Source organism: Bufo gargarizans, chromosome 3 (genome assembly GCF_014858855.1).
Source record: "Bufo gargarizans isolate SCDJY-AF-19 chromosome 3, ASM1485885v1, whole genome shotgun sequence".
Lineage (NCBI taxonomy): Eukaryota > Metazoa > Chordata > Amphibia > Anura > Bufonidae > Bufo > Bufo gargarizans.
In genome coordinates this window covers 290,335,201-290,362,783 of record NC_058082.1, presented here as the reverse complement: position 1 = coordinate 290,362,783, position 27,583 = coordinate 290,335,201, and the positions used below count along the sequence as shown (strand labels likewise).

Genomic DNA, 27,583 nt, shown 5'->3' with positions numbered 1-27,583 from the left:
TGTAATTTTTGGTAAATTTGGTATTTTTTTATAAATAAAAATGATTATTTTTTACTTCATTTTACCAGTGTAATGAAGTACAATATGTGACAAAAAAACTATCTCAGAATGTCCTGGATAAGTCAAAGCATTTTAAAGTTATCACCACTTAAAGTGACACTGGTCCGATTTGCAAAAAATTGCCAAGTCCTTAAGGTGAAATAGGACCCACTGAGGGCTGCGCCTGTGCGATCATCAGGAGACTGAGGGCGGCAGCTTCATCTTCGTCACTGGGCATGCGCCGAGCCCAGTGACGTCCGATGCTCGCTCTTCCCTGCTGACTGAGGGAAGAGCGAGCATCGGACGTCACTGGGCTCGGCGCATGCCCAGTGACGAAGATGAAGCTGCCGCCCTCAGTCTCCTGATGATCGCACAGGCGCAGCCCTCAGTGGGTACTGCGCCTGTGCGAGACTTCGTTCGGCGTGAGGGAGGGGGAGGAGAGGGAGGGGAGGCTGTGGCAGGCTGGGGGCGGCGGTTAGAAAATACAAGGAAGGCGGGCTGGGCACTGAAAGAGGGGCGGTACTGGGCTCACTAGGAAGAAAAAAACGCCCCTCTGGGCACCTTCAGGACGCATTTCCTTATTGATCAAAGTCGTTTTTTGAAGTAACTGCTGGACGGATTTCAAGATAAAACAGCACAGCCTAATCCAGGTAAGCTGTGCTGCATGGCTGCTTTTAAATCGTTTTTTGGCTGAGGGGAGGTGACAGAATCCCTTTAAGTTTTATTTAGCCTTTATTTTTTTAAAGTTTCTGTAGGGATTTGAACTCACAACCTTGAACCTTCAACCCTGGGCTACAGTGCTCAATGCTATATCAGTGCTGAAAAAACTTATAGAAGTTTCTCTTCTGTTAAAAACAGCATAGAAGTTTCTCTTGTATTGTACAAGAGAAACTTCTATGAGGTTTTTCAGCACTGACTTAGCATTGAGCTCTATAGCCCACTGGTTAAGGTTCTTGCCCTTAATGTAAAAGGTTGTGAGTTGAAATCCCCACAAAGACATTTCAAAAATAGAGTTTTAGATATTTCAAAAATATAGTTATATAGATTTATGTTTCATGTTCATAACACTGACTCCATATATGGACATATGCATATATGGAGTCAGAGCAGTGACTCCTAAGCTGGGAAATTCCTCACTCTAGTGTCCCACCTGTTCAACCTTCTGCGATCTGCTGGGCAGGCTGGATTGCAGGGTGGTCTGTAACCATGGAAATGACCAGTGTATAATGTAATAGAAAAATGAATCCAGCCAGCAAAGGAAGCAATATGGATAATAACAGTGTATTTGATAAATTTCATGCCAGACATTTATGGTTAAAGGGGTCCTCTCACTTCAGTAAATGGAATTTATCATGTAGAGAAAGTTAATACAAGGCACTTACTTATATATTGTGATTGTCCATATTGCCTCCTTTCCATCACATTATACACAGCAAGTATCTGTGGTTACGACCACCCTGCAAAGCAGCAGCGGTGGCCATTCTTACACACTATAGGGAAAGGCTGGAAGTGTGCATAGGCCAACACCTTTACCTATAGTGTGCAAGCACGGCCACCACTGCTGGATTGCAGAGTGGTCAAAACCGTGGATAGGAGCAGTGTATTTTAATGGGAAAGAGCCAATATGGAGAATCAAAATACATTAGTAAGTGCCTTGTATTAACTTTCTCTACATCATAAATGCCATGTGTCTTGTTTCTGACTGGCTTAAGAGCAGTAATACATATATGTATAAGGTTACTTTCCCACTTGCGGTAGCAGAGTCCGGCAGGCTATGCCAGTGGGGGAACAGCCTGCCAGATCCGTGCTTACGCTAGCCCACAGTACCGCCAGAGGTCCGCTCCGGCCCCATTCACTATAATGCTGAGAGGCGGCCGGACAAAAACTACAGCGGACTTCCAGTGGCACGGTGGGCTAGCGTTAGCACAGATGCGGCAGGCTGTTCCCCCGCCGGACCCTGCTACTGCAAGTGTAAAAGTAGCCTAAATTCTGCCACATGTATGTTTGTGCATTTTGCTGTGAGTGTCTACCATCATACGTCATCTTTAATATTTCTGTTATCTCATGAACACGATCGTTGGATGTTTTGCTGTCCGCAAAACATGGATACTGGGTGGTGCATTCCACAGCCCTAAGATGGGCCCCCAGAATCGGTTACACTGGTGGGCCCCAGGTACCCCAGTCCGACACTGATTACAGACAAGGATATGACTGTTCTATTAGGAGCTGGCCGCTGCGTTCCGCAAAATGTGGAAAACACGCTGCTGGTATCAGTATTTTGCGGATCTGCAATTTGAGGACCACAACACATCCAACTGTCGTGTGCATGAGCCCTAAATCTCTGCTCTTTCTAATTTCTTTGTTCATTTTGGAGGTGTTATCAGTGATTGATAGCATTGTCTGTGTAAGTGTGTATACATACTTACACAGTCACTGATAGTTGTACACAGGTGAGGTGTTATTAGTAATAGCGTTCTCTGTGTTAGTGTGTGTACATAGATAGCTGTCAGTCATTGTTCGTTGTACACAGGGGAGATGTTATCAGTGATTGATAGCATTCTCTGTGTAAGTGTGTATACAGAGATAGCTGTCAGTCACTGGTAGCTGTATACAGGGGAGTTGTTATTAGTGATTGATAGCATTCTCTGTGTAAGTGTGTGTACATAGGTAGCTGTCGGTCATTGATACCACCTTCCCCCGCGAACAGTGTCGGACTTGGGGTCCTTGGGCCCACCAAAGAAAATTATTCAAAGGGCCAAACTGACATATTATCAATAAAACCTAATAGGTTTTGAGTCAAAGAAACAATAAATGAATAAAATCTAATAGACTTTCATTCAAAAAAAAAAGTGACTGGCTCTAAAGGTTGCTCTAAATGTTTTTTTTTCTCCGGGACCTTTGGGGCCCAATATATGAGCCCTGGCCAACCGGAGCATCCTCTGGGCCATTAGGATGCTGCCCATAAACAATCAAATCAGAAATTGAAATGTATAATCTACAAGTTTTACTGAATCTTTTCCCACAAAACTCTATGTCAAGCTGCCCAGCTCCTTCTGCTCTATAACATGCTGCCTGCAGATTGTACTGCATTTTGTGGTGATAGGTCCTCTTTACGTTCAGTAAGTTGGCATTAAGTAGGGAATTAATACAAACTACAGGGTTAAAAATATGGAAAAAACTTCACCTGTAGACACAAAACTTTTTCGAGTAGATTATTATTATTTTTTTTAGAAAAGTATATTAAAAAAATGCAAAAGCGGACATGTACTTTGAAGCACTTTTTGATTTGATGAAAACTTAATCTAAACATATATATATATATTTTTTCAACCAAAATGTACTTTTAGAGACACTTCTTAGGAATGGATGAAGAGTTTGTATCATGGAGATCATTCTCAAGGAAACGACCAAAATCGGTTGAAAGTAAAGACCTGCATTTGGCCATGAACAGTACAGAAACATTTCCATTGAGCAATAATAAAGGTAAACTACTGTATACTTTACTTTAATGTTTGAAAGAGGTGCTTGTCCGAGGTTGTCATCAGCCAGACTTATAATGGTTGATTTCCAACATACAGTTATGTCTGCACTACTGCAAGGATGTGTTTATAGGGAAGTCACACAAAGGACTGTGGGGTTTCTTAGAGTGAAGTTGCTAATCTTAGATTTAACCCCTATACTTTTAGTCACAAGCACTTTGAATGTACATTCATAATGCTGAATAATGTTTGTCCAGTGATAATATCTAAAAATAATTGGCTACATCCACTATATAGTAACAACATGACCTTACGGAACTACTAAAAAAATATTTTTTTTACCCAAAAAATAACTGAGTACATCTCTGTTCCCCTTTAAAAATGTTGAGGTTTATTAATATTATCTTAAAAATTACACATCATAATTATAGTAGTGAAATAAAATATATAACACCATCTTTAACCCTAAATTTTACTGTATAAGCCAAATAATTTTTCCTCCTGAGGAAGCATTACTTGAAACGCGCGTCGAGGGGGTGCACCATCTTCTTCCACCTGTTACGACCATGGTAATGGTCGTGACTCCTGAACCGCAGGCTGTTGCCTGCGGTCTGGTTTGGTTGTTCAACCACAGGTGAGGGCCGCTAGTTTGTTGCCTCACTTCTGGTTGCCACTGGCAACATGTTGTTAGTCGCAGTATAGCAGCCTGAGCTGTTGCGAGGCAGCTTGCTGTGTAGTGCATACGGTTGCACCTGGCAACCTCTCTTTGTAGGTGTGCATTTAGTTTGTATGATGTGCACTTTCCCTGTTTGTATTGCACAGGGTTTCTGTATGTGTGCACTTCCCCTTTAAGTGGCTTCACTACCCTGTCTGGTCTTGGAAGGGTTAATTCCCTTTCCTGTGTGTGTCTGTGTGGTTGTGGCCACTTGGGCTATTTAGCTTCCTCTGAATGTCTGAAGCTGAGGGGTACTTCAGCCATGGTTAGCTGGAGTCATCCTCCTGGTTATATACCATCTGCCTGTGAGGGCCACCCTTGTGGTCATAAGTTATTTATGATGTTATTTTATGTTTATGTGGTGTCTATTATTACTGCGGCTATGGATCTGGGTTCCTGTGTGTTCATGTGTGTGTGCTGTGTCCTTTTATGTTTGGGTCTGGACACCAGCTTGTGAGCAAGGGATCCAGTCAGTGTGTCTGTGGCAGGTAGGTATGGAAGTGCTTTCACCCTCCTGCCATATCCATAGGCTGTTTATGTTTCTATCCCCTTGCAGCTTGGCCAGTTTAGACTCCTGTCCGTCCGTATACAGGAGGAACAGGTTGTCTACCCAGCTCCTAGCTCATGGATCTGCGGAGGGTTAGTAGGGATCCGAGGTTCCTGAGTATGAGCCCTCCTACCATCAAGGTCGGCTCATACAGTTAGGAGTCAGGGTCAGATTAGGGATGCGCTAGGAGGTGACCTGCTCCCTAATTCTGTCGTCCTGGCCAAGCAGCGTCTAAACATCTTCCCCCATCCTCAGCCGTGACACCACCACAGGGAGTGTAGTTATATGCAGCACTAATATTTCACTGCCTATATCTCTTGATGGACTTTGGGCAGTCATTGTAGTGTTTACATTTAGTTTAGTTTTTTTGCCTACACTGCCCAAAATTAGTAATACTTGGGCTCATTGGTATAGCAGTAGAGTTTTTTCTCCTATTAGTCCTATTTACACACTGCCATATTTTAGGTTTAAGCGATTAGGTGCAATCAGGGCCGGTGCAAGGTCCTGGTATCTTTTCTCTGCTTCAGACAATGGCTGGTTTAAGGACCATATTTTTCGCCCTCTAAGACACACCTAGGTTTTAGAGGAGGATAATAAGAAAAAAATATTTTCCATTACACCTCAGGTCAGACCAGCAATCAGACCCCTAATGTTAATCAGACCTCAGCTCACAGTTCCAATCAGGCCCCCAATGTTAATCAGACCTCAGATCAGAACCCCATGTCAGACATCATCCCCCAGCCATCAGCCCCCAATGTCATCCATCAGACCCCCATGTCACATTTCTCCCCATCCATGTCACATTTTTCCGCCCTCCCCCAGGGTGCGTCCTAAGGCGGCCGCTTGGTCTGCCTTATGGTAGCACCGGCCCTGGGTGCAATATATGTACTTCTGGATTCTTTGGCTTATAGGGTAAAATTTATGGTGCTATATACTGTATTTAATTCCCCTACTATAATTATATGTAATCTTTAAGATAATAATAAACGTTGACATTTTAAAAGGGGAACAGAGATGTACTCAGTGATAATATCTTCATATTTTAGTGATACATAATCTAAACCTTAATGCACTTTAAAAATGAAAGACTCACATTAAGCATATATAGGGTCATTTAATAATAACCCTGCACTGGCCATGCAACTTGCTTAAATCTACCCGAGCTCCCTTGCTGGCGTACATTTAAGACATTTTCTACGCCAAAAACAGGCATACAAAATGATAAATGAGACTCGCCGTCCGATCCGTCCCCTACCCTGCCTACACCATGCCCCCTTTTTCCGCAACCTCAGAAAAGTGGCATGAGCAGGAAAAAGTCGCAGATTCGGCAGCAAATCCCCTTTGCGACTGAATCTGGGACAAAAGTACTCCAAAAAGTAGCGTACTTCAGATCATAAATGACCCCCATAGTTTTTAAATATGAATCATTAAAAAATACTTCTTTGTTTAGATATTGCCGTTACATATTTATTATTGTGCCCCTGGTGTTTTTTGATTCCCTCAGAATGTTCACCATTGTCTGAGTGCAGGAGAACACACATGTCCACTCTTCAAACTAGCAGCCAGTAAGAATCAGTGCATTAGATGTGGCTTCATTTTACCTGCAATGGACACATTGGTCCATATTTTCTAAAGTGAATGTGTTGTAAATTTGGCACAATTTGTGGGCTTTTCTTGCACAATTCCAGTTTTAGAAAACTATATCTAGTTTTAGAAAATTCTATTGTGACTAGCTCACCAAGAGGGCATGACTTAAACGGGTTTTCCGGGACTCCTATATTGGTGACCTATCCCCATGAGAAATAAATATCTATGTTTGGTGCCAGTATACAATTAATTAAATTGCCATCCATTTTGGTTGACTTGAGCTTGAGGTAGAGAGAAAAAGTCAAGGCTGAATAACCTAATGCCGTTTTGAATAACTCGGCAGAAATCAGCTCTGTGCCATTGATATTTTGTTTGTGTTAGTTACGTTTGTACTTTCTTTTTAGCAGTTTAGTTAAGAAAGAGGCAGAAAAGTGATTAAGCATTTAGATCCCTGTCTACAAAGAGTTTTGTAACATGTGTATCTAATACATGACCACTGAACAAGTATATACTTATGCATTGTAGACAATAGAACTTGTAATGATTTGTAATAAATCTATTTTGTGCTGAAATCATATAATGGGCAGTTCCATTTGAGAGGGAATTCCAATACACATTGCATGAGCTTCATGTAGGATCGCTTAAATTGAGATTTGGAGACCTTTTTTAAGCAATTCATTGAGAAGACACATATACTGTATGTTAAGGTGAAAGTTTGTAGGTTGCCCTTGCTTTTTTGGTTGTGCACAGGACCGCAGAACTGGATTTCACCTATAGCAGTCACCAATCCCAAGTCCTAAAATTGGCTCTTGGTACTCAGATATCCCCAGGACTTAGAGTAGGGCTGAACAACATTTAACAACAACCGGACATTCACAAAAACAACATATATTAAGCACGTATCAAAAAATAAGACTTTGAAACAAACTCAACGGTGGATGACAGGGATATAATGCTGAGGAGGAGATGATCCAGAAATGAAGGTCAGTGAACAGAAATAGAGCAATACAAAACTGACCCTTTCTGAATTTAACTCAGCAAATCAGCCTGGACAATACAACAGTGCAGCAACAAACTTCAAACACAGCAAGAAAGACTGTTGGACTACAGATCCCAGAATACACAGAAAACACATTAGACTTAAACACGATACAGTCATAGAACTACAGATCCCAGAATACAGAATAAACTACATTTCTGGAAATGAAGGCACTTAGCAAATGCTATATCTGACAACCAGAATGGAGCAAAGCCTAAATATATAAAGGCTCAGCAATCAGCAACTCCACCCTAATCTACCAGGCAAAGCTAGATGATAACCAAACCCAGATTCAGACGCAAGGCGGTTTCATAACTACGGCTCAAACAAAATTAGTAACTAAGTGAACATGAAATAGAGGCACCCTAGTTGCATGTAACATTGTGCCCTTGAAAAAACGTTTGTGTCCTTGAAAATAAATATTCTCAAATATGCAATAGAAGCTCATTCAAATCTAAATATCAAAGTCATAAACATAAGTGCAACGTTTAGCATATTATACAAATACCTGTAAAATAAGGTCACTGAGCTAGTCTTTTTGGGCTCCCATGAATGACAATACTAAGATTTTTCATGGGTTCACAATGCAACTATTCTATCAAATCTTTTCATGATAAATCTATTCTCATGTCATCTTTGATGTAATACATAACTTTTCATTGAAATGTAATAGTCTTATTGCAAAGAACAGGAATGAGCTGTCGGGACCCAGAGGCAAGCCTTGAAGACTACCAGAATAAATCATTAATAAGGCAGCTTGAGGCAGTACCACAGTAACTGGAACAGGACTGGAAGAAACGACACTAACATTTGGCAACGTTCAGGAGGCCACCAGGTTCAAATAGCGTCCAGTTGCCATGGCTACAGGGCAGCCTATCAGCAGCGTCACGCGCCAGTTTGCTGGGAGTGGAGCCGGAGTGAAGAGTGAGAGTACAACATAGTGGAACAATGGGCTTTCTAGGATTGTTAGAGTTCTGCTGTGTGCTTGGGGCCAACAGAAAGTGGTGTCATTTATGAACGGCACTTTCATGCTTGGCAATGTTTTTTTCATCTGCACATGTTCATACTACTGCCAAGCAAGAGAGAAAGACTCCACATGACTTCCACACGGTTGTGAATTTAAGGTTATGTTATTCATGGATGGTGTACCTTTTCATACATACATTGACACCAGTGCAGAAATTGCTTGCTCACTTGGATGGTGGGTCCCACTCATTCATACCATCGGGTGTACTCTATTCCGTGTCAGTCACTGCACATCCAACATAGAATACAATGTAAACTTATCATTTTCCCCCATGAAGTTCTCTACAGTGCTGCAATACTTAAAGGGGTTCTCCATCTTTTTATGGAGGTGACATGCCGCATGGGGACACTTCACTGCTGCATCTGATTATTGACTGCAGCAGCACACTTGACCCCTGTTCGTCTTGGTTATTTACAAGAGAGGACCGGTGCCCGGTTCAGAGCCAGAACCAAGCTGTTGGTAGAAGGTAAGCAGCACCAGTTCTCTTGAATGCACTACCCCAGACAATCAGGTTAATTCCCAACATCCACAGTTTCAATAATGCTCTAAGGGGGTTTTCTGAGTTCTTGGAAAATTGGCCTAACAGGGAGAGATATTCTAAAATAATACAATACCATATATTCAGTAGTTCAAAATAATATTACATTTAGCGGCTCACCCCCTTTCTTGCTGTGGAAAAAGGTGCTCTGACTTTTTTACTCACCCCGTCAATCTTGAGGAATTATATTCTAAATACCGCATCTATTCTTATTCCAAGGTCAGAATTTTCATCAATAATTCAGTGAGTTGTTTTGGTGGGTCTTTGTAGATTATTGCCAATACTGCCAAATGCGTTTCGGAGTTAAACTGACTCCTTCTACAATGGACAACGGTATGCAACGCTCCACATGCAGTGCACAAGACGTCCGGTGTAGCTGAAGACCGCGCTGATTACCAGGTGGGACGCCGAGATTCTGTTGTTTCAACACAAGACGTCCTGTTTAGCTGAAGTCCAGGCAGCCAGAATACAGCACGCTGATTGCCACGTGGGACGCCGGGACTCTGCTGTTCCAACACAGGTACCGCTATCCCCGCTGGAGACACACATTGCGGGAGACATAAAATGCAAGGTGAGCGCTGTAGCTACCACGTTGGATGCTCAGCTTCTCCTGCTCTACAACATGGTGATTTCAGATTGTAATGCATTTTTGGGTGACAGGTCCTCTTTAAAAGCACATCTTTTTAGGCTACATTCACATCTGCTTTTTTGCCGGATCCGGCAGGGGATCAGCAAAAACTCTTTCGTTATGATAATACAACCGTCTGCATCCGTTCAGAATGGATCCGGTTGTATTATTTCTAAAATAAACAAGACGGATCTGGCACTAAAACCATTGTAAGTCAATGGGTGCCAGATCCGGCACCATTGACTTACAATGTGTTTCATGCCATCTTGATCAGTATCCCATGACGCACACGAAAACGTTTTTCTGTCCAGCATGGAATCTCAACCAAACCGAACAGAATGCATTCAGGTGAACTCTGTTCAGTTCAGTTTTGTCCCTGTTGACAATGAATGGGAACAAAACTGAAGCGTTTTTCTCCGGTTTTGAGATCCTATGACGGATCTCAGTACCAGAAAGGAAAACGCAGATGTGAAACTAGTCAGATCTATCACACTCCCTGAGGGCTCATGCACACGACCACACCGTGTTTTGCGGACCGCAAAACACAGATGCCGGCCGTGTGCATTCCGCAGTTAGCGTAACGGAGCGAGAGGCACAAGAACCTGTCACCTCCATAATGCGACCCCCCCTTCCCCCAAACTCCCACAGGTCAAATAATCTTGTCGTCAATGCTGTCTTTTGTTACGGGATCTGATGACCAAATTCACAGCAAAACAACTTTATTCCCCCTATTTGGTGTCTGTAAATGAGCAGCTTGAAGTCAAGAGGGTGCCAGCCCCGTGCTTGTGCCGTCATTTTCAGCGCTCACTCCAGGAGTCTGCTCCTGCGCAATGAGTCTCTGAAGCCAACTACACTACAGCTTGACGCATTGCGCAGGCATTCAGAATGATACAGGACGGCTCAAGCACAGGTGTCACAACCAGACAGCCGAGAAGCTCTGACAGAAGCCTTTCAGAACCTCCTCCTTGAGTTCTCTTTGTTGTGGTATTCAGTTCCTCATCTCGTTAGCCTCTCTCAGCTGTCATGTAGTTGGACTAATTGCATCCCTTTAAATTCCGCCCCATAATGCATTACTGGGCGGCTTATACTTCTTCCTGGAGTGTGTGTGCATGCTTATCCTGTTTTCCTGTCTGCTACAAAGTTAAGTGCTGTACATTTATCTGTTATTTTCTGTTTGCTGGATCCCAGGTGACCCTGACTCCCTTCGTGTCTGGTGTAGGGAGCCGGTGGTCGTGTCCCCTCACTATTGTAGGGTGTTCAGGGGTGATATAGTCGAGGTACGTGGCTATGCAACCATCCACCTCTGGGATCTTTGCATAGGCTGAGCAGCCAGGGAAAGTGCTAGGTCTTGTGCAGGGGTCTCCCCTTGGTTCCTTAGCTTTGGATCCAGTGAGTCATATATGCATGTTGCATTGTCTTGTTTCCCGTACACCGTCCGTGACAACAGGGTATCTGGCACATTGCGCCTAAAGAAAGAAAAAAAAGAGTATATCTGCTCGTTTGTGTCCTGCTAGAGTGTATTCCCACAAGATGGTCCAGATATCTCCTCCAGGGGAATGATGGGGGGGGGGGGGGAACAGTGTGGTTGCCAAAGAACAAGGCTGTGCATGTCATACATTTGCCACCATGCACAAGGCTGTGCATGTCTTACATTTGCCGCACTTCGCTCAACGAAGCCGCTGCCAGGAGTCCGCGGCGCATCAGGCTGAGCCTAGTGCGCAGGCGCCGGATCTGGCAGAGGGACGGGTGGATTGAGGAGGCGGCGCTGAGGTGAGGAAGGCGGCGCTGGGCACCAGACGGCGAGGGGTGCGGGCGGGCACCATGGATTAACGTAAAACCCCTTGGTCACCTTAGGTAGGTAAGTGACAGCTTATAAAAACCTGTTTTTGGGGCTAATAGAGCCACAAGCAGGTTTAATAAGGGCAGTTTAGGATTCATGTTATTAGCACCGACATGGCCATATGTTTAGCTTATAGGGCTCAAATCTGATGACAGAATCCCTTTAAACTGTTCATGAGTTTAAAAAAAAAAAGTTTGCATAATAACTGTGCTTCCCTAAAGTCTCTTTCAGCCATATTATTCCCTGTATCAGCTGCACAGCTAGATGCATTTCTCTCAGAAGCAGTGTCTCCCTTCTGCCTGTATTGTATACAGTGATATCACTTCCCTTATTTCCCTCTATGTTTATTTTCTTCTAGGGAGCTCAGTAAGCTAAGAAAGGATAAATAACACTTACAGAAAAGCAGGCGGCTCCTGTGATGTTTAGAAGCAGTGTGGAAGCAGTTGTTATATCAGACTTATGATCTCAGCTAGCTCTGACACCCCCCATTTCCTCTCAGCCGTATTCTTAATCTCTATTACCAGGAATGGATCTTGCCTGATAACAGGCAGTGGACTGCAAGTTAGGTGTAAGTGAGACCCCGGGGGCCATGCAGGGGCATAGCTATAGGGGAAGCAGGGGAAGTGACTGCTTTATGTCTGAAACTCAGAAGGGGCCCGCCCTGGAGGAGGACTAAAAGATTTTATTGGGAGGGCCCCCTCAATGGTATTATACAATGACATATACAGTGACACTGTAGGAAACGGCCATAACAGCTGCCAGGCCTGGTGTGAGAGAGCGATCTTGAATAGCCACAGCAGGGGTTTGCAATAAAGGAAGGGGTTGTGAAGAAGTTGCTGGGGGAGCGGGACTGTTCAAAAATGTGTTGTGGGGCCCAGTCATTTCTAGCTACACAACTTGGGCCATGACTTCATTAGGTTTTTAGTTTTAGTGGCCAAAACAGTTATTCCCCGACTTTGGAGGAACAGTCGCCCTCCTACTATAATGGAGTAGTTTCATGAAAATTTTCACTTGGTTGCAGACTCCTGAGAATCTTTGGATTCTTATGGAGTTACATGAAGCCTTGGTCAGAATTTGTCGGCTCATCAGAATACCTAACTTACAACTGGATGTCTCAGTGTGATGGACCCTTGCCCTCACACTGTGTTGTCTGCCACCCTGTATATATATACCATAGATTACTCTCAAGGTGCCTGGTACCTAATAATATCATTCTCTCTATACCTGATTTACAACTATACATACTTGCTAATCGGATCTTATGTGGCTTTTTAGGTATTGTTCTGCCCTCTGCATTAGCCACTTTTGTATCATTTTAATCTACTGTCTTAAAGGGGTTGTCTCACCTCAGACATTGGGGGCATATCGCTAGGATCTGGGACCCACACCTATCTTTAGAATGGAGCCTGTAAAGTAAAGGAGGGCGCATCAAGCATGCACGTCCACCCTCCATTCATTCCTATAGGAGAGCTTAAACATCAGCCCTGTAGAAGTGAATAGAGCGGTGGCCGCGCTTGCGTGGTATGCTTCCTATTTATTTCAATGGGGCTGCCGAAAATAGCCGAGCGCGTCGTTCGGCTCTTTTTAGCGCTCCAATAGGAATGAATGGAGGACGGCCACGCATCCATGGTTCACTCTCCTTCACTTAGACTCCGTTCTAAAGATAAGTGCGGGGTCCAGAGGTGTGACCCACACCTATCAGACATTGGGGGCATATCCTAGCGATATGCCCCCAATGTCTGAAGTAAGAGAACCTCTTTAATGTCCTATTATTCCTTTACTTCCCTTTTTTTTTTTTCTCTTTCCTAATTCATATTCCCTTGGTTGTTTGGCACATGCACACGACCGTTGTTTTGGTCCGCATCTGAGCCCCAGTTTTGGCATCTCGGATGCGGACCCATTTACTTCAATGGGGCTGCAAAAGATGCGAACAGCACTCCGTGTGCTGTCCGCATCCGTGGCTCTGTTCCTTGGCCCCGCAAAAAAAATATAACCTGTCCTATTCTTGTCCGCGCTTTGCGGACAAGAATAGGCAGTTATATTAAAGGCTGTCCGTGCCGTTCCGCAAATTGCGGAACGCGCACTGACGCCATCCGTGTTTTGCAGATCTACGATTTGCGGACCACAAAACACACAACGGTCGTGTGCATGAGGCCTAATAAAGAGTTGAATGAATAAAAAAGGAAAGTAACAAGATGGCTGAGTAAATTTTAGTTGTTGGATTTTGTCATTACCTATATATGAAGGAAATACAGTACTATACTCCCTATACAACAATCTAGTGTAGTACAGTTGATTCCGAAAGTTCTACAGTTGATTCCCAAATGTCAATCACTTATGATGAAACAGGCTTGTATAATATTTTAGCTTCTCTGTGGTTTCATCTATTTTTGAGTTGATAAGTGGCAGAATATCTGGTGTCATACTCATCTATTAAGGTCAATTCCCCTTCTGGTATGACTGCTGTCATTGGACCTTGTAGGTCATTGTAGCTGAGATGAAGATTCAGCAGTAATATTACAATACTGCTGAACAAGTCTCCGTGATAAGGTCACCACACAGGTCTTGAAATTGCAGTATCCTTTCTGACAGTCTCTCTGATTACTTATATCTGTTTTCACTGTTGCCTGAGAGTATGAAGTATTATCTTTATTGGACACCATTAACTTATTCAGATCATGGGGGACATTTGTTATGAATTATACGCCACTTTTGAAGTATTAATGTTGCAGATTTTGTCGCAGTGTTTTTTTATGCAGCAAAATCTGCAACCTTTTGCTTCTCACGCCAGTTTTCTCGAGTGCCAAGAAAAGGGGGCGTGGTGTGGGCGGGGAAGAGGGCGAGCCGGCAGGCTTGTCTCATTTATCAGTTTTTGGCATAGAAAATGACTTAAATCTACGCCAGCAATGGAGCTGGCATAGAATTTTGTATGTTGCATAGCCTGCTGGAGGAAACGCCAATATTATGTAGCGGCCTGCGCCTCCACATAACTTTGGTGCATCCACTGGCAGTGCAGAGGAACTAAGACCACTGCTGGTCTTAAAGAGGACCTTTCACCTCTCCTGACATGTCTGTTTTAATAGCGTCATGCATTCCCCATGTAATAACTCTGGATCATCTAGTCTTATGACTCTATGTTGTGCCACTCCTTTATTATTTCTACTGGAAGTTATGCATGAATTGCTATTAGCCTTTAGTAAGGGTACAGAGGGGTGTTACCAGTTGGGGGGGGGGGGGGTGTTCCTGCACACTTTGAACATTGCAGCACTGATTGGATAGAGTGAGTCTGTGCAGGTACACCCCCCCAACTGGTAACACCCCTCTGTACCCTTACTGAAGGCTAATAGCAATTTATTCATAACTTCTAGTTGAAATAATAAAGGAATGGCACAACATACAGACATAAGACTAGATGCTCCAGAATTGTTATTACATGGGGAATGCAACAGACATGTCAGGGGTGGTGAAAAGTTATCTTTAAAATATCATAATTATTAACATTATAAATAAAATCGTCCAGTGTGACCTGTTAGTGTTGTTCAGTTTTTCGCCTGAACTGTCCCCTGGTAGTCAGACGGCTTTTCTCACTTTCTGGTCCAGCTAGCTATTATATCATATATCAATACAAAGTGATCAGGGAAGCATGAGAACTTCCAAATCTGCAGCAACGTGCACTATGTACCCATTGGCATACTGCAGAGGAGTGGCAGTAGCAGACAGATGACAAAATCAGCATATAATTGTAGTCTCATACTGCTAAGGCTACTTTCACACTTGCGTTCGGGGTTCCGCTTGTGAGTTCCGCTTGAAGGCTCTCACAAGCGGCCCCGAACGGATCCGTACAGCCCCACTGTATTCTGAGTGGATGCGGATCCGCTCAGAATGCATCAGTCTGACTCCATTTGGCCTCCGTTCCGCTCAGCAGGCGACACCCGAACGCAGCTTGCAGCGTTTTCATGTCCGCCTGGCCGTGCGGAGCCAAACGGATCCGTCCAGACTTACAATGCAAGTCAATGGGGACGGATCCGTTTGACGTTGACACAATATGGTGCAATTGCAAACGGATCCGTCCCCCATTGACTTTCAATGTAAAGTCAGGAGTCCCTATTAATATACCATCGGATCGGAGTTTTCTCCAATCCGATGGTATATTTTTAACTTGAAGCGTCCCCATCACCATGGGAACACCTCTATGTTAGAATATACCATCAGATTTTAGTTACATCGTGAAAACTCAGATCCGACAGTATATTCTAACAAAGAGGCGTTCCCATAGTGATGGGGAGGCTTCAAGTTAGAATATACTGAGAACTGTGGACATAACGGCCCCCTGCTGCCTGGCAGCACCTGATCTTTTACAGGGGGCTGTGATCCGCACAATTAACCCCTCAGGTGCCGCACCTGAGGGGTTAATTGTGCGTATCATAGCCCCCTGTAAGAGATCAGGTGCTGCCAGGCAGCAGGGGCCAGACCCCCCTCCCTCCCCAGTTTTAAATTCATCGGTGGCCAGTGCGGCCCCCCTCCCTCCCCAGTATTAAATTCATTGGTGGCCAGTGTGGCCCCCCCCTCCCTCCCCAGTATTAAATTCATTGGTGGCCAGTGCGGCCCCCCTCCCTCCCCAGTATTAAATTCATTGGTGGCCAGTGCGGCCCCCCCCTCCCTCCCCAGTATTAAATTCATTGGTGGCCAGTGCGGCCCCCCTCCTTCCCCAGTATTAAATTCATTGGTGGCCAGTGCGGCCCCCCCTCCCTCCCCTGTATTAAATTCATTGGTGGCCAGTGCGGCCTCCCCTCCCTCCCTCCCCAGTATTAAATTCATTGGTGGCCAGTGCGTCCCCCCGCCTTCCCTCCCTCCCCAGTATTAAATTCATTGGTGGCCAGTGCGCCCCCCCCCCCCCTCCCTTCCTCCCCAGTATTAAATTCATTGGTGGCCAGTGCGGCCCCACTCTCCCCCCTCCCCCCAATCATTGGTGGCAGCGGAGAGTTCCGAATTTTAGAAGCATTATACTTACCTGCGCTGTCTATGGCCAGCTGGTCTGTGCTATAAGCAATGCGCCGCACAGACCTGTCACTTACCAGTAAGAGGAGCGCCCGGCCGGCCACAGACAGCGCAGATAAGTATAATGCTTCTAAAATTGCTAAGGAAGGTGCGGCACCTGAGGGGTTAATTGTGCGGATCACAGCCCCCTGTAAGAGATCGGGTGGTGCCAGGCAGCAGGGGGCAGTCATGTACACAGTTCTTAGTATATTCTAACTTGAAGCGTCCCCATCACTATGGGAACGCCTCTGTGTTAGAATATACTGTCGGATCTGAGTTTCACGATGTGAAAACTCAGATCTGAAAAAGATGTTATGCAGACGGATCCGTTCTGAACGGATGCAAGCGTTTGCATTATAGGTGCGGATCCGTCTGTTCAGATACCAGACAGATCCGCACCGAACGCAAGTGTGAAAGTAGCCTAAAATTGTTATTCCTCTGCGTGGGTGCAGCATTAACATTTGTCTGTATAAATTGTAAATGGCCAGGAGATGATAGTATTGGTATTTTAGTTTAAACATGTACTTCTAGCCAGGGGCGAATTAAGTGCATGATAGGCCCGGGGCTTTCTACCCAACTCGGCCACCCCACTTCATTTTAGTTTTAGCTTTAGTTTTTTTCTGTATGAAGAGGCTGCGGTGCCACAGTCTCTTACTAGGCCATATGACATCGTTCACATGGTCTAGGTGCATCTCTGTTCCATCTGAGTTAGGAGCAAAGAGGCTGCGGCGCTCACTGGGTCATCGCGGTCTCCTCAAACAGCTGGTTGGTTGGGGTGCCAGGAGTCGGATCCCCACCATCTCATAACTCTCTGAGTACAGATGTCATAGATGTTACCTGCAGTCCTATGTAACACCCCACATAACACAGTGAACTATTGTGTTATGTGGGGTGTTACATAGGACTGCATGGAACATCTATTACATTATCTGCACACAGAAAGTTAGCACTGTTATCTGGGCTGTTACATAGGACTGCAGGTGACAAATGAAAATTTTAGTCGCCAAATTTAAAATACATATGATTATGATAAAAAAAAGACTTGGAGGAAAAGATGAGACGCAGGTCACAGTAGTGAGCCAGCTCTACATATAGGGGAATACAGCAGCACATACATCTTACATCCAGGGACATCTCCTGTCATGTAGCTCTTCTCTTTCCTCTTCTCCTCCGTTTGACCCAGACCGCCATGACTAATTCTTTCAGCCGCATCTCGTCTCTACAGAGTTTGTTGCAGAGACTTTAGATTTCTCGTAATTGGGGTCATTTATGAAACTGGTCTAAAGTACAACTGTCTTAGTTGCCCAAAGAAACCAATCAGATTCCACCTTTAATTTTCCAAAGGAGCTGTGAAAAATGAAAGGTGGAATCTGTTGTAATGGGTAACTAAGCCAGTTCTACTTTACATCCGTTTGATAAATTACCCCAAAGGTCCCTATAGTGTCTACAGCAATTATAATGTCCCCTAGAGTGCCCCCAGTAATAATAACACCCTATATTGTGCTCCAGGTAATAATGCCTGTATAGTGTCCCTAAAAATAATGTCCCCTAATAGAAACGCCCCCACACTGCCCCCATATAGTAATTTCCCCCACACTGCCCCCATATAGTAATTTCCCCCACACTGCCCCATATAGTAATTTCCCCCACACTGCCCCATATAGTAATTTCCCCCACACTGCCCCCATATAGTAATTTCCCCCACACTGCCCCCATATAGTAATTTCCCCTACACTGCCCCCACTTAGCAATTTCCCCCACACTGCCCCCACTTAGCAATTTCCCTCATACTGCCCCTATATAGTAATTTCCCCCACAATGCCTCATATAGTAATTTCCCCCACACTGCCCTATGTAGTAATTTCCCCCACACTGCCCTATGTAGTAATTTCCCCACACTGCCCATGTAGTAATTTTCCCCACACTGCCCCATGTAGTAATTTTCCCCACACTGCCCCATGTAGTAATTTCCCCCACACTGCCCCATGTAGTAATTTCCCCCACACTTCCTCCCGTGTAGTAATTCCCCCCACAAAGTAATTTGCCCTGACACTGCCTTCCATATAGTAATTTGCCCCCACACTGCCATCCATTAAGTAATTTGCCCCCACACTGCCCTTCATTAAGTAACTTGCCCCCACACTGCCATCCATTAAGTAATTTGCCTCCACACTGCCCTTCATTAAAGGGAGTCTGTCACCACTATATGACCATATACAGCACTTACATGGCGCTGTAGCACACCTATACATGATTCTAATGGTACCTTTGTTATTTTCTTTAGACATCCAAAAGCAGAAAAAACATTTCATATGCAAATGAGCACTTGCAAGTGCCCAGGGGCGGCTTTCAGTGTGTAGGTGCCCAGGCTGCTCTGCCTTTTTTAGTGTTACTCCTCCCCAGCCTCTTCCTTTGCCCGCCCTCCTATTCCCTTGTATCATCCCTAGGTTCCGCCTAGATCCTGCGCCTGCGCACTGCTTCGCTGGGCCAGGGCATGCACACTGCAATGCCCATTTTGGGTACGGCATCAATTCAAATAGTGCGCATGCGCCAGCCGGCGAAACAGTGCGCAGGCGCGGGATCTCGACCGGCCCTAGGGATGATACAAGGGAATAGGAGGGCGGGCAAAGGAAGAGGCTGGGGGAGGAGTAACGGTTAAAGAGGCAGAGCAGCCTGTGCACCTTCACACTGAACGCCGCCCCTGGGCACTTGCGAGTGCTCATTTGCATATGAAATAAACATCGTTTTTCCTGCTTCTGGATGTCTAAAGAGAATAACAAAGGTACCGTTAGAATCATGTATAGGTGTGCCACAGCGCCATGTAAGTGCTGTATATGGCCTTTAAGTAATTTGCACCGACACTGCCATCCATATAGTAATTTGCCCCCACACTGCCCCATCAAGTAATAACTCCACACACTGTCCCCCATTAGATAATTTGCCCCAACACTGCCATCCATTAAGTAATTTGCCCCCACAGTATTAATTTCTCCACACTGCCCCCCACAGTATTAATTCCCCCATGGTAGTAATTTGCCCCAACAGTATTAATTGTCCCCCACACTGCCCCCAGAGTACTAATTTCCCCCACACTAGTAATTTTCCCCCACGTAGTATTCCCCCCACTGTCCCTTCAGTAATATTCTCCTGTGCCCCCCCAGTAATGTCCTCCAAAGTTGGCACACAAAAAAAAAGTTAAATAAAAGCTAATATTTACCTGTGTCCCAGTCGGCGCGCACTCGTTGATGGTGCAGGCGCGGGAACTATGCGCTCCCGTTCCCCGCTGTTGTTTGTGGGCGTTTGGGTCAGCATTGGGCCCCCCAGCTATGCCGGCCTCGGGGCAACCGACCCAAACGCCCCAATTATAATCCGCCAATGCAACTAGCTACTCACAGGAGCAGGTAGCAGTATGAAGAGGAGCTAGTGGTAAAAGGTCACAGAGTGAACAGAAGTGTCACATATTATTTAACAATAATTAAATCAGATTTTTTAAATAGTTTTATTTAATGCAATTAGTAGGGGAATGAAGACAAATATTTTATTGTGAAAGAAAACAGAAAAGGGAAATTTGATGTTGTAAAGTCAAAGTCAATTTAGGGGTTGTGTGGGTAAAATGGGAAATTTGAATTTTCATCTATCTTCTAACTCTTCCTCCTCCTCCATCCTCCTCTTGCTCTTTCTTCTTTCTAACGTCCTTCCGCTCCACCATCCTCCTCGTCTTCACTTTCGTTCCAGATCTTTCACTTCTTGCCATCAGCCTCGTCTGTATATGAGAAGATTTCTATTAGTAATAAATACATGTCAGGTAATACATATTGTGTACCCCCCAAACTCTGTGTATCATCAGATCATCCACTGCTATGGGGGTGGGATTTTCTTACATCTCCTCTATACCGGGCTCTGTGGTGACTATGTACTATGGGTGTTGTGTAACTGTTACCTGGCTGATGGATCAGAACTTCTTTCAGTTCATCATCATCCTTGTTGCATCTTTCCTTTTTTATTCTAAAATAAAAAATAAAATAAAAATCAGTAATAAGCCAATATAGAAGACAATGTGCCATGTGGGGGAGGTGAGACAGTGGAGATCTCTCATATAGACCCTCAGCTGCTTCTACCCTTCTGGACAAGGTAGACAACCTGGTGTCTTCTAAGGGGATACACATTTCCATCTTGTACTTATGACGGAGAGAGGAAGGGATTTCTAGTACATTATTATCTGTATAGAGGACATCATTCACTTACCTCAGGAAATAACAGGTGGAACCAAGTACGATGCAAAAGAAAAATACGAATATGATTGTGAGCACATTAGCAAGTATCAAATCTACAAAAGTAAAAGAATAATATGTATTAATGAGAAGTATTCCATATATAACCATTATATACAAGAAAGTCATCATCCTTCACCACCCTATAGATCTCTACATAGGTCGGGAGACATTGGTTGGCAATGTGGAGGCAGCTGACCTCCTCCCAGGGGGAAATAGATTTAATATGGCAATGCATCATAGGAACTAACTATAAAGAATCCAAAATCTATTCATTCTATCACTTAATGGCTGTAAATGAGACTGTGCTTGTAGAACATTTTTTCTGGATGGGAAACCATCAGTTACATGTATGATGCACCCAATGAGTCTCAACACCAAAGAAGGAAGGACAAATCCATGGTGGGGACTAGTGAGAAGAAGACACCGCAACCCACAATCTCTGAAGAACAGACGTGTAGAGACAAAGCTGTGAATTCCAGGACTTACCAGTATCCATGTCGCCTCTTCTCCTTTACTCTCTATCAAAGACTCTGTTGACCGTTCATCAGGTGTAGAGCCGGCATGGCATTGTGACATCATCACTCCTGATAATAGTGCCCCTTCTAGAATGACTGCAGAATTGTGACATCATCATTAACCCTTGATTAATCATGTCCTTAATGTGATACACTGAGGAGGTATACTAAGTATAATTTAACAACAACCATAAAAGGGTATATGTGATTCCTTAAGTAAAATATATTTTTATTGAAATTCATTTAAAAAGCGTACATGACACTCGTCATTACCTTTGTGGGTGGGCGTTATAGATGGGGGTGCCGCTCCTCGACGCGTGTTTCGTCGTCTTTGACTTCCTCAGGAGGTCGTTCACATGATCTAGGTACAGCTCTGTCCCATCTGAGTGAGGAGCAAAGATTGAGACATTGCGGTCTCCTCAAACAGCTGATTGGTGGGGGTGCCAGGAGTCGGACCCCCACCATCTCATAACTTTCTGAGTACAGATGTCATAGATGTTACCTGCAGTCCTATGTAACACCCCACATAACACAGTGAACTATTGTGTTATGTGGGGTGTTACATTGGACTACATGGAACATCTACTACATTATCTGCACACAGAAAGTTAGCACTATTATCTGGGCTGTTACATAGGACTGCAGGTGACAAATAAAAATTTTTGTTGCCAAATTAAAAATACATATGATTATGATAAAAAAAGACTTGGAGGAGAAGATGAGACGCAGGTCACAGTAGTGAGCCAGCTCTACATATAGGGGAATACAGCACCACATACCTGTTACATCCAGTGACTTTGCCTGTCATGTACATCTTCTCTTTCCTCTTCTCCTCCGTTTGACCCAGACCGCCATGACAAATTCTTTCAGCCGCATCTCGTCTCTACAGAGTTTGTTACAGAGACGTTAGATTTCTCATAATTGGGGTTATTTATCAAACTGGTGTAAAGTACAACTGGCTTGGTTGCCCATAGAAATCAATCAGATTCCACCTTTCATTTTTCAAACGAGCTATGAAAAATGAAAGGTGAAATCTGTTGCAATGGGTAACTAAGCCAGTTCTACTTTACACCAGTTTAATAAATTACCCCAAAGGTCCCTATAGTGTCTACAGCAATTATAATGTCTCCTTGAGTGCCCCCAGTAATAATACCCTATATTGTGCTCCAGGTAATAATGCCTGTATAGTGTCCCCAAAAATAATGTCCCCTATTTGAAACGCCCCCACACTGCCCCCATATAGTAATTTCCCCCACACTTCCCCTTATAGTGGGGCCGTACCAAAATAAGCAGGGGCGTGATCACTAGCAACCTCATCACCACCAGCATGATCCGCCACATAGCATCAAAGCACCCTAACAAGTGGGCCAAATGCCTGAGTCAACAATCAGTGTCTGCGGGTCACACCACTGCCTCCTCTTCCCCTGTGTTACGTGCTGGCCAATCCCCTGTCCAAGACGCAGGCCCGGATGCCTCCCGCCCTGCACCTGGACCTTCGCAAGCACTATCAGCTAGCACATCCACTTCTGTGTCCCAAAACAGCTTACAGATGACCATACCCCAAGGCTTTGAACGAAAGTGCAAATACCCAGCCACCCACCCCCAGGCTATAGCACTAAATGCGCACCTTTCCAAATTGCTGGCCCTGGAAATATTGCTATTTAGGCTTGTGGACAGCCTGATGGCGGCGACCGTCCCTCGTTACTCAGTCCCTAGCCGCTACTTTTTTCCCGGTGTCCCATCCCCGCCTTACACCAGCATGTGTCCCGTAACATCTCCCGTGCCCTGACCAACGCAGTTATTAGGAAGGTCCAGTTAATGACTGACACATGGACAAGTGCTTTTGGCCAGGAACGCTACATTTCCCTGACGGCACACTAGGTTAACGTTGTGGAGCCCGGGAGCGAGTAGTACCCTGGGATGGCACAGGTGCTACCGACGCCAAGGATTGTGGGCCCTACTTCTATCAGGATTTCTGCCACCACCAACATTAGTGGCTGCAACCTTCCCTTCTCCTCCTCCTCCACTTCCACCTCTGAATTCTCATCTTGCAGCACCAGTCAGCCATCAGTCAGTAGCTGGAAGCAAGAGGCCAAGCTGAAACTAATTTGTTTAGGTGACAAACAGCACACCGCTGCAGAGCTGTGGAAGAGTATAAGGGACCAGACTGAGCTGTGTCTCTCGCCACTCAACCTACAATCAGGCATGGTTGTGTCTGATAATAGCCGTAACTTGGTGGCAGCTTTGGAGCTCGGCAAGCTCACACACATACCATGCCTAGTCCACGTGTTCAACTTAGTGGTTCAGCGGTTTCTCCAAACCTACCCCAATTTGCCTGAGCTACTGGTGAAGGTCTGCTGCGTGTGTGCCCATTTCCGAAAGTCATCTACAGCTGCCGCCGGTCTGACAACGCTGCAGCAGCGCTTGCAATTTCCAGCTCACCGACTGTTGTATGACGTGAGCACGCGCTGGAACTCCACGTTCCACATGTTGGCCAGGCTTTGTGAGCAGCAGAGGGCAGTAGTGGAATACCAGCTGCAACATGGTCGTTGCCTTTCCAGTCAGCTTCCGCTTTTCACAAGCGATGAGTGGGCATGGATGTCTGACCTCTGTGAGGTTTTACGCAAGTTTGAGGAATCAACACAGATTGTGAGCGGCGATGCGGCTATTAGCAGCGTAACCATCCCACTTCTGTGTCTACTAAAACGCTTGCTGCTCACAATGAAGGCGGACACTTTGCATGTGAAAGAGGTGGAAATGGGGAAGACAGTACACAGGGTGATAGCCAGACTACCCTCCGTTCGTCTTCTCAGCGCGAATTGGATGAGGAAGAGGAGGAGCAGGAGACGGTTGCCTCCGCTACAGAGGATAGTACCCATGGCAGGTTTTTTCTATCTGTTCAGCGTGTATGGGTAGAAGGGGAGGAAGAGGTTGAGGATATTGAGAGTCATCCTCCTGATGAGGACAGCAAAGTCTTGTCTGTTGGGACTCTGGCACACAAGGCTGACTTTATGTTATGCTGCCTTTTCCATGACCCTCGCGTTATACGCATTTTGGCCAACACCAATTACTGGTTGTTCACCCTTCTCGACCCCCGCTGCAAAGAGAACTTCTCCTCTCTCATGCCTGTGGTGGAAAGGACTGGCAAAATGGGGCAATACCAGAAGTTCCTTGTGGAAAAAATTGCTCCAAAAATTTCTGGTGGCAGAGTACGTATTTCTTTGGGCAACTGAGGAAGGGAGACAAGGGGAACTATTAAGGGAGACAAGGGTTGCTATTAAACGAGCAGTTCCAACAGAGGCAGGGCAACACTCTCCAAGGCTTGGGACAGTTTCATGACACCCTGCCAGCACCCTCATCCTGATGCATAGCCTAGTGTCACAAGGAGGGAAAGGTTTTTGAAGATGGTGAAGGAGTATGTAGCAGACCGTGTCAGTGTCCTCAGTGATCCCAATGTGCCTTACAACTATTAGGTGTCCAAGCTGGAGATGTGGCACGAACTGTCACTCTACGCCATGGAGGTGCTGGCCTGCCCTGCCACCAGCGTTTCGTCAGAGCGGGTATTTAGTGCTGCTGGGGGCATAATAACTGATGAGCGCATCCTACTGTCAACTGAAAATGCTGACAGGTTGACTCTTATCAAAATGAACAAGGCCTGGATTGCCCCTGACTTCTCTACTCCACCAGAGGAAAGCGGCTGAACATTAAGGCACTTTAAATGTGGCTTTTATGGTGTATTGAATACACTATATTCCCATGCACCCCTTCCACCACAAAAAAGGGTATATGGTTCAATCTTCCTTTTCTCATCCTCCTTATATCAAAATGCTTATCAGGCTGCCCTCACTCCTAATGTTTTAGAGGGTCAGCTCAGCAGCAGACCCACACCCCTAATGTTTTAGAGGGTCACCAGCAGACCCTCGCCCATAATGTTTTATGTTTGTTTGAAATCTCTTTTTATTATTAGACAGAGGTCATAGTTAAATGCACAATTACAATGTTGAGTGTGTCACATCGTAAAAAATCAAGGCAAATATCTTCGAAGGCATAGCCTAACAATACAGGCTAGGATGAAAAATCACTCATCTAGGACCAAGGGGCCCAGCAGGTGAATGACCTTACAGAGCAGGCATAAAGTACAGAAATGAAAAACAAATAAAATAAAAGTAGAAGGGTAAACAATCAACCAAAACTAACAGCCCTAGTGTTGTGTCATCCTAAATTGTTAGCTACAATCCGTTCAGGAATAGCAATTAGATCATGGCTATTCACGTCCTCTGAATCGTTGAGCGGACGATCCATAGCCAATGTACCCCTAAGTAGGAACATGGGGGGGAGGGAAGGGAGGTCTAGGAGATCCCAAGAAAGATATCTTCCAATGCATATCTCTAGCTAGTTCCTGAGTGCAGAGGATCAAGGAGGCTTGCCCTGTATTTCAGCCAGGGATGCCAGAGCAGCAGGTAGCGGTCTTTACTGTGGTATGGACATACCACAGTAGAGCCCATAATGTTTTAGAAGGTCAGATCAGCAGCAGGCCCTCGCCACTAATGTTTTAGAGGTTCACCAGCAGGCCCTTGCTCCTAATGTTTTTGAGGGTCACCAGAAGGCCATCAATCATAATTTTTCAAGGGTGTGTATGATGCCTTCCTTTATGTGTAATAAAGGGTGTATTGGGGTGCTATTTTGTTGTAATTTTTGGCAGCCCTTTCACTAAGTGCATAAGCTTTATGAGTGTAGGAGTCCCACTACATGAACAATCGTACCACAATATGAATGAGGGCCTCCTTATGGTGATATACAGGTTGTATCGGAGTGCCTCTTCCGTGTAATTTTTGGCAGCACTTGCACTTTATATACAAGTAAATATACAGGAAAGAATATTATGTAAGAAAAAAAGTGGCTCTACTCTCTATTGAGAGGGATATGGTGCTCTTATTGTGACAACGCTCCTAGTCACTATAAAGAATTGTATTATAAAAATAGATAGGCACTCAACCATCTGGGGTCACCATAAAAACACACGTTTATTCACATATGAATCCATATCAAAAGACTTACCTAATATAAAACGTATATAATAAAAAAATCAAAATACAAAATAGAAATAATAAAATATGTAATTTTCTAATTCAAATCCAATAATTTATAATGTCTGGTAAAATAATTTGTGCTGTCAATAAACAACATATCGCCGCGGTATTGCATAATAAGCCGCAGTGATAGCAAGATCATCGTGGTATTACAATACAAACCGCAGTGACAGCGGAGATTGAACGGCACAAACTATAATGTCACAATGTAGATATTGACATTCCCCTCATATATGTAACAAATCCATGAAAGATAACAGGTGTCCTTCTGTCTGTGATTGATATCCACAGATTATTGTAGGCTCATGCATGCACTGTTGGATGCACAGTAATTGTGTTAGTATTGCAGATATAGTCTGTTTAGAGCCTCATTTGGAATATAGTGCTATTAAGACAAGTAGTTCATGGAATACCTCCACTTTAGCTATCTCCTCACTGCAGATATAAGATCACTATGTGATGATGATACTGTCTTTAGACATACTCACATATCGGTAAGTCAGTGCGGAGTTCAGTGTTCCTAGTGGCGTCCCACATGTCATGGAACACTGAATATCTCTTACCTCCGTTCGATTCTCACCATAGTGAGGTTAATGATACCACGTTGTCTCTACTCCGGTCTCGGCATCCCACGTGTCTCAATCTATGCCAAATGCTGGCGTCTCACACGTGTATCCTATGTCCTATGTCCTCGGAGACGTAAGTGTTCAGTAGAGATGTATCAGTTTCTATGGTAGAGGTTTATCCACTTTCTGCCGGCAGGGTATTTCCTTCCCAGTATTACTCTTTTAGAAGATCATGTATACGGGTACTTAAGAGCTGCGATTAAGTACCCGTATACATGATGTTCTAAAAAAGGAAATACTGCCCATTAATTTATTAGACAAAAGTGTCGGTGATTACTAGACAGTAAGTAATATGGGGGGGTATGGGCCTGGAATATTAAAAAGGTAATTGTCCTGTGACTCCCCCACTATAGTAAATGGGGGGGGGGGGGGAGGGTTCAAACGGATGTCCATTTGCATGTTCTTTTGAAAACTGTACAAACCAGGGTATGGTGTCAAATCTGACATTTTCTCTTCTCTAGGAGATAAAATTCTTAGGCCTCTTTCACACTTGCGTTGTCCGGATCCGGCGTGTACTCCACTTGCCGGAATTACACGCCGGATCCGGAAAAACGCAAGTCTACTGAAAGCATTTGAAGACGGATCCGTCTTCAAAATGCTTT

At 44.6% G+C, this 27,583-nt stretch overlaps 1 protein-coding gene across 1 annotated transcript in view; it reads left to right on the top strand.

Annotated features, from left to right (window-relative positions):
- LOC122931551 overlaps window positions 1-27,583 on the top strand; it is a 151,212-nt gene that overhangs the window by 55,741 nt on the left and 67,888 nt on the right. The window contains exon 6 of the mRNA XM_044285624.1: window positions 3,387-3,522. Within this exon, the coding sequence (XP_044141559.1) occupies window positions 3,387-3,522 (136 nt within the window). The remainder of the gene's footprint in view (window positions 1-3,386; window positions 3,523-27,583) is intronic.